Consider the following 16006-nt stretch of genomic DNA (forward strand, 5'->3'; position numbering starts at 1 on the left):
CGGAGCGGCCTCGGAGGGAGATTTCCTTCCGTTCCCCAGCCCTATTTAAACCCCCCCCCCCTTGACCTTTGTTAAATAAGTTGTGCCTACCTCTGGGCAGGCGTAGGTTGCGTGCACTGGCCGAGTGCTGGCGAGTGATCCTCTGCTGTGCCGGAGGCCTTGGTCCCGCCCACAGACCTCCCCTCCCCGCCCCTTTTTTCAAGCTCCAGGACATATGCGCGTCCCAGGGCTTGCGCGCGTCGCCAGACCTATACAAAATAGGCTCGGCGCGTGCAAGAGCGGGTATTTACGGTTACGCGCATAATATACGTGCGTAACCCTTTTAAAATCCGCCCCTATATGTACAAGACAACTTTTAAATATTAGAATGTTTATCATATTGTAGAGTCGATTTTGTATATCAAGCATAACAAAGCAAAGCTGTATTTGAAAACCATCCATGAAAACCAATCTTGATTAGCACATAATATTGCATATTGCTGAATTTTTTTCTAAAGTACAACATGGAGAAGATGCATCACAGATTGCAATTTTTGTTTTTGTTTTACATAGTCCAGCAAAATTAAGAGGGGGAGCAAAGGTGATGCAAGTGAACTTCAGCCAACTCTAATGGCTTCTGTACCAGTAAGTATTGTTCATCATTCAGAATGAGTACATGACGCAAAGGAGTGCCAAGTTTAAAGGTAGTTACTGGAAATGAAAAAATGGAGGATTGCACAGATGGTAGTCGCTTACCTAATGTTCTCTCGAAAAATAGTATAAATATTTACATTTTGTGTGTTCCAAGAGACAGACTTTGTTGGAAATGTTTAACAGAAGCCAGCAGAGTACTCTTTTGAGCATGGCTACTCGCACCTTGTTTTTGTGCAAATGCAAATAATAGTTGTATGCCAAAGTTTTGGCAACCCTAGTTAAAATATTTCTATGAATCCCTAAGTGAACAAAAACTAACATAACCTCTGCATGGTACAAAGTTAAACACATCTTTCTGTAATTTTTAGTGCAAAATTACTATTTGCTGACTTGAACAGATTGAAAAAAATAAAACAGTGAATATGGCGTATGCAGAAGAAGTTTGGATATCTCTTCAGTCAGTACTTTGTGACACTGCCTTTGGCAAAAAATGGCTTCCAAATGTTTGCTGTCTCCTGATAAGAGTCTTTCTATTCTTGCTTTTGGAATTTTTTTCTCGCTTTTCCTTGCAGAGCTCTTCTAGCTCATAAATATTTTAGGTCCCCTTTGATGCACTGCATGTTTGAGAACTCCCCAGAAATTTTCAGTATTCAAGTCTGAGGACTGAAGGCCATTCTAAAACATTCCTTTTTCCTGTAAGTGCTTCATAGTGGATTTTGAGTTATGTTTTGAATAGTTGTCATGCTAAAATGTCCAACCCTTTTTTCAACTTCAGTTTCTTCATTGACTTTGGAACATTAGTTTCTAGAATATGTTGATATTTAGTTGAATCCATTTTTCTTCCACATGCATATTATCTCTTGTGCCACTGGCTGCCACACAGTCCTAAAGCATAATCAATCATCCCTGTGCTGAATGCTTGCAAGGTGTTTCTTATTTGAAATACTTTACCCTGTTTTTCTCTAAACATATCTTGTGTGGTTGTGGGTGAACAATTTGTTTCATCAGTCCAAGGCATTTTATTATAAAAATATTTAGGTTTTTGATAGTCATAAAAAAGGGTTCCTTTTTATAATCCCCATGCAGATCATTGTTTAAACAATACTGTACCATCGAGCTATGGACAACTACTCCAGTGTCAGGTTGTTTGCAGTGATCTGAGTTCTGTTTTGCAAATCTGACCTGTTTTTGAACAGTACTATCAGATCTTTCTTGGTCTTCCAGATCAGGTCCTGACCTCATCAATTTCATGTAACTTCAATTTCTTAACAATGTTTCTTACAGTTGACATTGCTAGCTGAAAATGTATGTAGCTTTTTATAGCTTCCCTTGTTTTGTAAGAATGAATTATCTTCATTTTCAAATGTTAAACAGCGGCTTAGAGGAGCTCATGGTTGTTGAAAGTAGACAGAAAAACAGCTGCAGTCTAAGAGGTTAGAAGGGTCAGTATTTGGTAAACTATGGAATTGTCTTCACCTGACTAATTGAAAGGCCAATGAGAGCATCAACCTTTCTGGCCTTATTAACAACCTTTTTTTAAAAAAGTAGTAATGAATTAACTGGAATAGTGTCCAAACTTTTGAATATGCCATATTCAGTTTTATTATTTTCAATTTGCTAAAATCAGTGAATAGTTATTTTGTATATAAAAATTCTAGAAAGATGTGTTTAACTTTGTACCCTGTAGAGGTTGCCAGCTTCTGTTCAATTAGAGATTCATTGAAACATAACAATTTGATCATGGGTGCCTAATCTTTTGCATACAAACATACATATTAAATTATGTGCCAATTCACCTCCTGTGAATTGGCACACAATTCACAGGAGGTGACCTTTATCTCTTTTACAATAAATATAGTAACAGCGGGATGGAAATAGTTAATTTTGCTACATTGCAGGATTTGATTCACTAGCAAATGTTGAATCAGTCAATTGCATTAACCAATTTGGACTTTTCCAGTATTTAAAGTATTTGAAAGCAAAGCTGTATGGAAAGTATGAATCAAACCCTAAATGCATGCTTTCTTCTTACTTCTTTGAAAAATATGTGTGTCACCTTACCTCACAAGTTGTCAAATTGCATATTAATCTTGAAAATGCAATTTCAATAATAAAGCAAAAAAAAGTAGTAATTCTTGGTGGCATGGAATGAGAATAATGTTGATTTGGTAGGTCAGAGACAGATGGTAGGACTGGAGATGTTTAAGAAGTTGAGCTTGTTCGAATTTAAGCAGATCTTAGGGTAATTAAAAGCACTGTATTGTCCATTAGATCTTTGCCCTGCTAAATAGATTAAGGCTCTACCCGATTTTGGATTAAAGCTATTGATGCAGATAATCAATGGATCTTTGGAAGAAGGTCTTATGCCTCCAAAGTTGTGTAGCTCTATTATGACTCCTTTATTAAAGAAACACTCTTTGGATGCATCAGCTTGTGCTAGCTACCAGCCAGTTGCCTCTACTCCATTCTTTGCAAATATTTTAGAGAGAACAGACGCTCTTCAACTATTTGAGCATTTACAGTTAGAGGAGAAACTAGATCCATTCTAGGGAGGTTTTTGAATCAGACACAGCACTTGAGATAATTATTCTCTTTCTCAGATGGCATATTGTGTTCTGTGGACAAAGGAGAGGAGGTGCTGTTGATCATATTCAATCTTTTGTCAGCTTTTGACCTTGTGGATCATTCCCTTTTATTAGAGTGATGTCAGTATGCAGGGGCTGGTTAAGATTTTTTCCAGCAAATAGATCTGTGCATCTATTGGTTAGGGAAGTGTTGGCCTCTATATTTGAGGGGTATGAAGTACCCCAGAGCTTACCCCTTTCCCTGCTGCACATAGGGGTGCTTCATGCCCAGGGGACCAGATATTCAGCTGATTATACCTCTATGGAATGGGGTAGAGCTATGCAGGATCTAAACAAACTGGCAGTGATTGCAGACTGGCTTGTAAGAAGTAAAATTGTTTTAAATTCTTCCAAAACAGAGATATTAAAGATTGGCCAGGCGAGATCAGAGACTTAGTCCCTTGTTAGTTGCTTTGAGGGCAAATAGCTGTCTAGCTCAGACACTGTTAGAAACTTCGGCATTTTGAGTCTCAATTTAACATGGAGACTCGGGTAGCTAAGGTGGTTTTATCTGCTTTCCTAAAATTGTAACGTGTGAGGAAACTGCTCCCATTTCCAGAACAAAGGTATTCAGATCAGTTCAACTATTAGTGGTAGCTCAGTTGGACTACTGCAATACCCTGTGCATAGGAGTTGTTCAGTGGCTCATGCACAGGCTACAGGTAGTCAAAAATGTAACAGCTTGGGTGTTATTGGGGTGTTCAAGGCTTACTTGCTTTATTCTTTTCATTGGCTCCCCATTACAGCTAATATATATGGCCCGCTTTACTTGTTTGAGAATTTGAGTTGTTATTGCCTAGTGCATAGGTTAAGATCAGCAAAGGGACTTTTATTGCATATTCCGTTAGCTAGGGTGGTAAAGAAAAGCCAGATTAGAGGGCGGGCATTTTCTCCGTTGACCCCTACCTTGTTGAACAAACTGCTATTGGAGTTGTTACCTGACCTACTGAAAAAAGGTGAAAACTAACTCCTCGCAGGCAGTGTCTTTTCAGCCTTGGAAGAGGCTCAAGGATTTTATCTTTGGTGGGGTATGGAGGGACTACTGCTGTGCTGCTATTCAGACATTCATATATGTAGGGTATCGGAGTTGTCTTGATTGTTGAATTTATAGGGTAGGGATTTTGGAGGGGTGGGTAGGGTACTAAGTGGGTGATTTGGAGGATTTTTTTATTTTTCTATTTTTAAGTATTTCATTTTTTATATACTGGTTTGGATAGCCCCTTTGGACCAATAAGGCAGTCTAGAAAAAATTATAATAAATAATTCTAAATGGTTACCTTTCTACTGATGGATTTATTTTTGTCTAGCGTTGGCACAGTCAAATCAAACTAGGTCATGTCCTCTCCTCTGCAGTTTTTCCCACTTTTATGAGCAGATGGAGGTGTGCAGTTAAATTAATACTTTCAAGATGGGATTGGTTTATTAACTGTATGGGGGATAAGTTAAGTCATCAACGAAAGAAGCAAATAAGTGTATAATGCTCACAACTATTGAATGAATGAAAACTATCCTGTAGGAAGTGAAACAATCAAAAAAAAATTTGCTAGAAAAAAAAAGGGGTATCCTAACAGCAGTTCATGCACTGTTTTTGGAGTTTTGTTTGAATTACATTTTTAGTTTATGGGTTTAAGTGTTGGTATAGATGCTAAAAAGTGTGCGCAGATACAACTGCTGATATCTAAAGGCTTCTCAAAAATGTCCTGGGGATCCCACAGTCAGTTGGGTTTTCAGGCTGTCCACAATGAATATGTATAAGTTAAATCTGCATATATTGAGTATCCTTGATATGCAAAATTCTCATACATATTCATTGTGGATATCTTAGCTGTGGGGTCCCCAGGACAGGTTTGGGAAACTCTGCAATGCCTCTTTTTTTTTATTTCTCCATTAGAAATTTAGAGTTTAAAGCTTTGTTTATAACAGCAAAAAAAAAAAATGTATGTAATATTTGTTTTTTGATTTACCGGTATTTATCACACTCTCAGAACCTGCAGGAGAGTAATGTACTAACTACGTAAATGAAAATCCTGAAATGATATGATGAGTGGATAAGCTCAAAGAGACCTCATATTTAAATGCCAGCAGGCTAAGCTAATGTAAGCTTTTAATAGCATTCAATCAATTTTTAATCATTGGTCTCAATGGGCTGAAGAAGGAGGTCCACTCCGAAACACTCAGTGTCAGGGCAACGTCGGAGTCCACCAAGTTTGTCATCACCAGGCTCACTGACGGATAAGGCAAGATAAGTACATTTTCGGATTTAAGCGTCAGCAATCCGGTTTACAAGTACTTTCAGTTTTCAATGTGCATAAACGGGCAGCTTTCCGCGCCCTTGAAATTCAGCCCATGGAGACCAATGATTAAAAATTGATTGAATGCTATTAAAAGCTTACATTAGCTTAGCCTGCTGGCATTTAAATATGAGGTCTCTTTGAGCTTATCCACTCATCATATCATTTCAGGATTTTCATTTACGTAGTTATTACTAGTTATTTCCTGTATATGTGGATTTTTCACGGAGAGTAATGTACAGCATTATTAATGTATTACATTTGAAAAATGAAATGCAATAAAAATGCACATCATATAAAATTCATATGCTATGTAAACTACATATGTAAACCCCCCCCCCCCCCCCCCTTTTTCACTGGGGATCACCATTGGGCACTGCAGGGTTGGGAAAAACTTGACTGCAGCCCTGCAATCAGAATTTCTCCACTAGGAATAGCAATTGCTAAAAGGCCCAAGAGGAGTCTCATGCACCAAAAACAAAGCCCACACAAAGAATGTTCCACAAAATTAAAAAAAAAAAAAATTACAAAGTTCAAATTTATCAGTCCAGAAAGTCAGAAAAAAACAGATAGAAAAGTTGAAAACACCCTTGAGGCAAAAAAAAAAAAAAAAGACAGCTTCTTAGCCCAATCACAAAAATCTTCACATCTGTTACTCAGTTTCGTCCCAATCACTGCAGCAGAAATCCTCTAGATACTGTTCCCTCTCAAACTCTCCACCCAGGTCTTTCCTCCTCGAGCTCCCACTGAGGAACACTGACAGGAAAGCTTCCGACCTTACATCACTACTCCCAACTGTGAGTTAGCCAGGCAGAGGTGGCCCAGTAGATTTTAAGGTTCTATCTTTCTGGATGATCCTCAGCTGTACTGAAGGGAGCTCTCTACTGATCCTCCAATAAACTTTTTTTTTTTGTTAACAGATCTCTAGCCATGAAGTCCTCGAGAGCCAGGTGCTAGCACTGCAAGCTTAGTCTCAAGACTCACAAATAGACTCCCCTCAACCCAGCTTCAAGGTTTGACTTATTGCAGGGCTTGTGGAAGCACATTTATATTCTTTAAAAAACCCTTCCCCTTTTGGGGGAAGGCACCCACCATCACTTAACGAGATACACCCCCTAGAAACTCCTCTTACTGGAAAATTCTCCATTATGAACACAGCACAAACGTTAGTGGCCACCCCACAAAATATCAAAACCTAATCTCATCTAAAACCTTTCGGCCCGATTTTTAAAAGGGCCACACGCGTAAAAACTGGGGGTTACGCTCGGGGCCAAGCCTTGCGCACGCCATCCACATTTTAGAACAGGCCCGGCCACGCGCATAACCCCCCCCCCCCCCGTTACAGAAGTGCCGGGCCCTGTAAAAGTGGTGGGCCGGGACAGCGCCATTTTGCGCTGTTCCTTTGACTCACGTGCCAGCAGCTAGCCGACAGGCGCAATTTCAACTCAGGGCATGAATTAAGTTTAAAAACAAAACAAAAAAAGGATAGCTAGGATAGATTTAGGGGTTGGGGTGGAGAGGGAAAGAAGTAGGAAGAGTAGGGATAGGAACTGGGGACCGGCTGATCACGTTGCCGTGTGTAGGTTATAAAATTCTTCCTTCCCTGAGCATGTAAGTCACGGGCTGCCCACACATGCGCACATGGATTTTAAAGTCCGGCGTGCATGCACGCACAGCCATCGGATTTTTTAACATGCGCACTTGCGCGTGTATGTTATAAATATCTGATCTAAGAGCATTCAGTTAAACCAATCAAAACTGCTTATGATGACCATAACCAAAGTAGTCAGCTCATATTCCACTAAACTCAATATCTTCAGATTTCAACAGGTAGAATTATCAGCATCTCAGGCATGCTTAATTACCAGGAAATTAAAGATCCAGATATTAACAGATAAAAGTTAACATATTCTTTGTTTTGACTGAATACCATATAATCAATTATACTCTGGATTTCTTTAAGCACTGAATTCCACAGACACGGGGAAAAAGCTCTTCTCTCATCCCTACTTCTCTTGCATTTGTAGCTGTTGGTATTAATAGAAGCTCATCCTGAGAAGCTCTAGCTCATCGGTTTAAATATTCAGAATCTAGCTCCTCCTTAGCCTTAAATGCTGAAATAGATATCTTTAAATTGGTTAGCATAATTAACTGGTAGTCAATAGAGATTATGCAAGATAGGCTTAATAAGGATTTTATAGTTGGAATTAGAAAGCAACCTGGCAGTCACAAATTGATTATTCGTTGTTCAGCTTTAAGTACGGAGCAGTATCAGTCATGTGGGTATCTGTGTGCTGATTTGTGGGCATCCTTTGCTTTTTCAGTGCATCAGGATTTATTTTACTGGCTGGAATCAGTTCTCCTGTGTTTTACTGTGTGTGTTACTTTGTAAATAGGAAATCATGGATCGCATCTATAAAGGTGTCATGATGAAAGTGAACAGCATGAACAAGTTCCAGCGCGTTCTGTTTGCATTGGCTTACAATTACAAGATGAAACAGATTTCAAAAGGGTATAGCACCCCTCTTTGTGACAGGTATATTGTCCACATTTCTATTTCCTTGCAGAGCAGCTAGTCAATAAAAATAAATGTATTAAATATGTAGGAAGTCCATGTGCTGGTTGTATAAAACAGATTTGAATTGCATGAATGTAAACTATTGTTGCAAGAGGGCAATGGCAAATAACTATACTGCACTACAAAAACAAGCCAAGCAGTGCACCCTTAATGATAAATAACATTGAGGGGTTATAGGAGGGAAATGATGCACTTCAGACATGTGACGAGTGGATTAAAGCTCTCTTGACAAAACAAGCTTGGATCTCTGTCATCTTACTTCTAGACTTATTTTCCGAAAAGTGCGGATGCTGCTTGGTGGAAAAACTCGGATCTTGCTGTGCGGGGGTGCTCCACTTTCCCCAGCAACTCAGCGGTTTATGAACATCTGTTTCTGCTGTTCCGTTGGACAGGGGTACGGGTTGACAGAGACATGTGGTGCTGGAACCATCACTGAAGGTCAGTGCTAGCCGCACAATGGAAGAGTCTGAGCGGGGAGATGTAAATCTCTGGCCTGTTTATTACCAGGCATTTTGAGTTTACTCCAAACTGGGAGCCTGTCATCTCCATAGGGATGATTTCTCGAACTGTGCTGTGGCTTCCACCTTAATTCGTAGTCGTCATATTTATCCCAAGAAGGGTTTCTTAAGGAGGAATCTGCTGTAATTAGAAGCTTGGGGGCAATTAACAATTATAATGTTTCACTTGTTAGCTTGCATTTAATATAAAACTGTAGCACAATATACATAGGGCCAGATGTATTAAAGCATTGTTCCCATTTTGTGTCCATGGGAAAAGTGGAAAAATGTAGTATATCTGGCCTATAGTGATCAGAAAGTTGTCAGCAAATACAGGGGCCAATGTAATAAAATCCACGCTAAAATCAGTGTTATTTTAGCACAGATTAGATGTAGCAAGCTAACAGTATGCAAATGCGCTGTGAGTGTAAAAAAAAAAGCTGTCTATCCGTTTAGTGCTTTCACTTTATTTATTTATTTTTTTAAAGTTCTTGGCTGTTTGCATGCGAGTAAATTGGAAATCCATGGTAAAGGTGCCTCCACCATGCAGTGGCTGTGACTGGGATACCTTTTCCCTCTAGATCCTCCCGACTGTTACCAACCACATGCCGTGACTGAGTGGCGAACTCCAGTTTACAGTTTATTAAAATTTATGAATCTCCAGATGCTCAATGGATCTTGGCAATTTATAATAAAAATATACAAAATTGTAACATACAAATAAAATAAAAAAAACATATTTATAAAACACATTAATAAAGCAACTGCTTTGCACCCCAAATGAGAGAGTATAAACACAAAACAAGAATAATCAAATGTAAGCAAAATTAAATTCAGCTTTGTATCTGTTTTTACCCGCAACTTGATGGGTAACAAGTTCCAGAAATCTGGCACTGCGATAGAGAAAGTTCTTTCTCTAGTCTCTTGGAGCCAAGCCACCCACCCAAAAAAAAAGTGGGCCACGAACTTCCTCCCTTCTGCCTACCCCATGCAAGCCCTGGCTGTGGCTAGGAGGGCACCAAAATTCTCTCAGCAGTCTCCCACCAGCAGGCTGTTGCAGTCTCAGCCTTACTTGAATTAATATTCACTTCACTTCACTGCTGGCCCCTGATTGGTCCTTTCACTGACAGCTGACAGTGAAAGGGCCAATCCCATTCAGATCCCTGTTCCTTGCATGGCAGGGTAATAGCTAATAAGGCTGATTACCCTACAACTGGCATGAATCACGCTAACCTTGCCGTGGGGTTTTCCAGTGCTAAAACCCTTACTATATACTGGGGCTAGATTAATGCCAAAAAAAACCCCCATGCTAAATCATGAGTTAAAACCCACAGAAGGGTCAGCGCGGCTTATTACATCAGCCCCACAGTGTTCCAAAGAAGGTGTATGTGCATTCAGTAGAATGAATACATGATTCTACATAAAGATAGAAAAGGTGAAAGCCATGATCAAAAACATTTGAGCTTTTTGTAAGCTGAATTGTGTGTGAAGAGCAGCAAAATTGTACAATGAAACAAATGGCAGATGTGCAGAATAACGAGAGTTGAGGCCCGTGCCTGTCCTCAATTGCTACAAACGGGCCTGGAGTTTAAGGATAATTAGACACAAGCATCCTACTTTTCAAAGATAAAAAAACTTTGATAGTGACACTGTTTACACCGTCCACAGCATAGTCTTCTGAAAATTGCAATGTAAGGATTGGGACCTTCTCATTCAATTGAAAAATCACTGAAATATGCCAACACAGCCATCGGCTATGGAAACTTTTCTAGGTTATAATCATGGTGGGACACATATCCCTTAATGGTAAACAAACAAACAAAATATTTCAAAATAATCAAACATTAACAATTAATCAATTTGAGCAAAAAAAAAAAAAATCCAAAAAATACTTTATAACATAGGAGTCATCCCCGACACAGAAAACCAACTGTTGAATCTCCCAATTCAAAGCTGAGCAATGCAGTAAATTAAAAAAAAATAAATCCACCTTTGTTCATGATGAATTAAATCAAAAGGAATATTATCCCCTTGACTGCAAGAAACCCCATATTTGATGACAAAAAAATAAAAAAAAGGGAGATCTGAAATTGAATGCTGATATTCAACTCAATGAGTTACTAGTAGAGACTCCAGCCTTGATTGCCCAATACAGCTACAATATTCAAAAATATGAGTCTTTGCCATTGAAAGTGATTTTTTTCCCAAATACCAAAGTGGACAAGGACAAATGATTAAGTTATATCAGACCAGCTGAGCAACAGTCAGATGTAAATTTAAGAGTATACTTCTTCCCAGAAACAGAATAACAGAACTCAGTCAAAGAATGGTGCGGCCATAGGAGTTATGCCCCAAATATTGAGAGAGAGAGAGCTAGATTAGGAGATTGAAAATCAGAGGAGATCAAAATGTACTTAAGATTTTTCCCTCTATGAAATGTTAACCAGAGTAGCTTATCAAAACATGGTGTGAAGGGCAAAACAAGTAATGTTGTCTTAATAATTATGCCAGAATAAGATAACACCACAGGTTCATCTTTTTTGATATTTGGATTTGTCTGTGGTGTCTATAGTCACCATCCTGGTTTGTTTATTTTTCCTGGTTTTTTTTTTTTTTTGCTTTTTATGGGTCAGTTTATAGGTTTGTTTATGCCTCCTTGAAACCGCTATAGCAAAATACAGACTGTATCGATGGGTGCTATTTTTGATATCTTTATATTTTTTGTTGAAATGTTTAATTTTTAATCTTTGGTTATTTTGAAATAATTTTTTTTTTTATGATTAAGGGAAAGGAGCCCTACTATAATTATAAATCAGAAATTCCTTGATAACGGATGGCTGTGCGGGGCACAGCCAGTGATGTTTTAATTGTATGAGTGGGTCTCTTATGTTGGAATTTTCAGAACCATGTGCTATGGAAAATCTAAACAGTGGCATTACCAAGCCTTTTTTTTTTTCATTTTGATATGTTGGATTGGTGGTTCTCTATTTCTCCATCATCAAGCAGGGATGAATTAGCCATGACACATGGGTGACGTCATCCGATGGCACCGAATGGACCTTTTTCTCTTAGCTCCTAGATTTTTTCTCTACTGAGCCATGTGTTAGTTCCTGCATGTGCGTTGCCTCACGAGCCCTTCAATTTTATTCGTTAGAAGTACAGCATAGCCATGTACCCTATGTCTCCGTGTTTTTCTCCCTTGATATCTCTTGGCTTTTTCATTTGTTAGTTTTCAACTATTATGTTGCCTCACTGCCTTGGCAGCCTCCAAACCATACTTTTCAGTGCTATTTAAAAAAATATATTTTTCCTCACACAGATGTCTGGCACCAAGAAGCCCACTATCAGTGGCTTCAGGGACTGAATAGGCAGTAGAAAAATGTTCATTAAAGATGGTTATGACATCTGTTACTGGTGCCTAGGACCAAATCACAACCAGGCCACCTGCTATCATTTTGGCCAGATGTCTCCTTGCTTTCAAAAGTTAAAGTCCTGAGGAACTGCATAAGTCTCTGAAGAGCTGAAGCTGCTCTCCTCCCGGAGTTGATCTTTGTCAGGCTCTCTGGGCACAAAGTTAAGCAGGAGATCCTCAGGTAAGTTCCCCCCTCCCCATCACTGGAGCCACCTGTGGGGCCCTCCATCTCCTTGAACAAACAGAATGAACCATTTCTGGGCATCAACAAGCCTATTGTGGGCTTTGTGGAGCTCAGGAGCAAATAAGTGCCATTTTTCGAAGCTGGCTGGGCATTCGGCGCCAAAGAAGCATTAGAACATAAGAAATTGCCATACCGGGTCAGACCAAGGGTCCATCAAGCCCAGCATCCTGTTTCCAGCAGTGACCAATCCAGGCTACAAGTACGTGGCACGTACCCAAACACCAAGTAGATCCTATGCTACTGATGCCAGTAATAGCAGAGGCTATTTCCTAAGTCAAGACCTTTTTTAAACCCAACTGTACTAACCACATCCTCTGGAAACAAATTCCGGAGATTAATTGTGCGTTGAGTGAAAAAGAATTTTCTTCGATTTAGTTTTAAATGTGCTACTTGCTAACTTCATGGAGTGCCCCCTAGTCCTTCCATTATCGAAAGAGAGTAAATAACCGATTCACATCTACCCATTCTAGACCTCTATCATATCTTTCCCCTCAGCCATCTCTTCTCCAAGTTGAACAGCCCTAACCTCTTTAGCCTTTCCTCATAGGGGAGCTGTTTCATCCCCTTTATCATTTTGGTTGCCCTTCTCTGTACCTTCTGCAGTGCAACTATATCTTTTTTTGAGATGCGGTGACCAGAATTGTACACAGTACTCGAGGTGCACTCTCACCATGGAGCGATACAGAGGCATTATGACACTTTCCATTTTATTCACCATTCCCTTCCTAATAATTCCTAACATTTGGTTTGCTTTTTTGACTGCCGCAGCATACTGAGCCGAAGATTTCAATGTATTATCCACTATATTGTTTAGATCTTTTTCTTGGGTGGTAACTCCTAATATGGAACCTAACATCATGTAAATACAGCATGGGTTATTTTTCCCTATATGCAACACCTTGCACTTGTGTCCACATTAAATTTCATCTGCCTTTTGGATGCCCAATCTTCCAGTATCACAAGGTCCTCTTGCAATTTATCACAATCCACTTGTGATTTAACTACTCTGAATACATTTGTATCATCTGCAAATTTGATTATCTCACTCATCGTATTCCTTTCCAGATCATTTATAAATATATTGAAAAGCACCGGTCCAAGTACAGATCCCTGAGGCACTCCACTGTTTACCCTTTTCCACTGAGATAATTGACTATTTAATTCTACTCTCTGTTTCCTGTCTTTTAACCAGTTTGTAATCCACGAAAGGACATCGCCTCCTATCCCATGACTTTTTAGTTTTCTTAGAAGCCTCTCATAAGGGCCCTCATCTCCGTCAGTTCTGCTGACATATCATTCACTGGTGTATCATCTCCCGGTGTTGTCAATGCACCAATTCCTGGCAACATCAAGGCATGTATCAACACCCTTGTGTCGTCACTTACCAAGGTTGTCGACGAATCTGGCTAAGACGCATTTGACGCACTAAGCCCTGGAGCACTCAAAGCATCGAGCGTAGATACCATTGATGCTCCCTCTTTCAATGCTGCAATGGTTGGAACAGGCTTAGACATTGTTGATGCATCGGGCCACAATGCTGCTGATGCAACCATATACAAAATCACCTTACAAAATATATCAGGAGTGGAAAGAGATATACTTCATTTATCTCTGCCAATTATAAGTGCAATGTCTTCATTGAGGCTACTGGAATAAGGCTTGTTTCTGGATATACCAGACCTCATTTGCTCTTTGCTGCCTTTAATTTCTAACAGATCCCCAGGGCAAATTTTACAGAACTCAGTGGAAGTACAGGAAGATTACATCCTAATCTCTGAAGACTATGTTCCTCTTCCCAATGCCCTGTCAAAGAGCACAACAGCCCTTGTATCAAGTGGCAGAGTAGTGAGGTCTTTCTTTACCTCCCTAGAAGTTAAGGACATGGAAGGCAGTCTTCATTCTCTCTACAAAATATTAGATTTAATCCCACAAGAGGGATTACCCTTGATATAAAGCGAACTCCATTAGAACCCGCACAGTGATTCTAGTCCTTGCTTCTTCCTTGTAGGAGAGATCAGCCATTTGGAAGATGTTCACCAGGAATACACCCCTCTGAGGTAACCAAGGAACTCTTCTTAGTCGCCTACATCATTGGGGTCTTGGATTAGTGTCCCCTCTCCTCTTGGATCAGATGAAGGATCAACAGGAATCCTTTCTAACCCCCCCCCCCCCCCGCCCTCCAACCTCCAAAACATTCATCTTCACCGGAAGACCTCTCTTATTCCAGATTCCTGAATAAGTTTAGTAAAGCGCTAGAGGTTAGCATCCGTAAAGACAAGAACCCTCACACTGAAGTCTCTGGCCTTCTCCAGATCCTCGGCACTTTGGCAGAGCCTGGTGGCCATATCTGCTTAGCATAATTACTTTGTTACAGGCAGATAATAAATGTTTTAATAAATGCAGATCTAGGCCATCCTGTAAAAATTAGACTAGGTTATGGTCCAAATTAAAACCCCACAGAGGGAGAGAGTTTTGAGGGCGGACCAGCTGGGACAGAATAAGAGTAAGCCCAGCTGTGTTCAGGAGGCCCCGTCTGCTCTTAATCTATACTGACCCAGACCCCAGGGAGTGGGGAATGTACTGCAAAGGTAGGCAGTCATTATATTCTTGAAATTTTGTGAACTTGAATAAAAGTTTTATCTGTATTTGAAAAGGCTGGAATCTGTCTTTTATACCTCCAGCCTGGAAAACACTGGTCGGTCTCCCACACCATCGGTTATGCCTGTGTTCTTTGCAAGACCACAAACACATGAAGGGGAAAAGGCCCTTCATTCCTTAGACTGTGTAAGTGTATTAGCTTTCTGCAGGAAAAGAACTCAGCCACATCATGAAGCCTCACAGTTATTAATCTGTTATTCATCTGGGCACAGCAGATGAATTGCTAAACAAATATTATCAGTTGGCTAGCAGATTGTATCGCATACTATTATGTACTAGCAGGCATCCAGATTACAGATTTAATTGAGGTTCATCAAGTGAGAGCATCAGTGTTCATCTTCGAGCAGTGCCTATTGAAGACATCTGCAAAACTGCAACTTGGTCGTCTGTGCACACCTTCACATCCCATTACTGACTGGACAATGTATCAGAAAATGACAGTAAATTTGGACATGCAGTTCACCCAATAGTCTACTCTCTACAGTGGGTCTGGGTTGCTTATTCAGTAAATGCTCCACTGCAACTCTCACATGGGGAGTCCCCATGTGCAATGGATAATTCAGTCATGCTTATGGACTGAGAAAGTATGTTTGCTTACCATAAACTCTGATCTCCATAGACAGGATGAAAAGGCCTGTCTCCCTGGAGAGTCGACTACTTAGCCCTAAAATTGACTGAAGGACTCATAGGCAAACACCTGTGTGGGAACATCTGCACATGCTCAGAAGAGCAAAAGCTCTATGAGCTAAGAGAAAAGGATCTGTTTGGTGCTGTCAGATGACATCACCCACAACTCATGGATAATTCATCTTGCTGTCTACGGAGAACACTGTTTACAGTGAACAAACTTGCTTTTTTGTTTTGCATGCTAAATTACAGACATATGTATGAATATTACTGTGGATATCCTGTGAACTACAGTACACCCCAACCCCCTGTAACAGCAACACTGCAGATGTGTTGCTTAGTTATTTATTGACCTTTTTAAGTTATGGTAACCTGTTGTTCATAGGTGGTAATAACAGCAAAGCTAAATTGTGATATTGAGTGTTTCTAATTATCTGCATAA

The 16006-nt window shown here is 39.9% G+C and overlaps 1 protein-coding gene across 7 annotated transcripts in view; it reads left to right on the top strand.

Moving 5' to 3' along the window:
• Nucleotides 1-16006, top strand: part of ACSL3 (acyl-CoA synthetase long chain family member 3) — a 223908-nt gene that overhangs the window by 183071 nt on the left and 24831 nt on the right. For all 7 annotated transcript variants that reach the window (XM_029615577.1, XM_029615578.1, XM_029615579.1 and 4 more), the window contains 3 exons: nucleotides 553-624; nucleotides 7945-8084; nucleotides 8392-8564. In XM_029615577.1, the coding sequence (XP_029471437.1) occupies nucleotides 553-624; nucleotides 7945-8084; nucleotides 8392-8564 (385 nt within the window). The remainder of the gene's footprint in view (nucleotides 1-552; nucleotides 625-7944; nucleotides 8085-8391; nucleotides 8565-16006) is intronic.

This window comes from Rhinatrema bivittatum, chromosome 9 (assembly GCF_901001135.1).
Source record: "Rhinatrema bivittatum chromosome 9, aRhiBiv1.1, whole genome shotgun sequence".
Lineage (NCBI taxonomy): Eukaryota > Metazoa > Chordata > Amphibia > Gymnophiona > Rhinatrematidae > Rhinatrema > Rhinatrema bivittatum.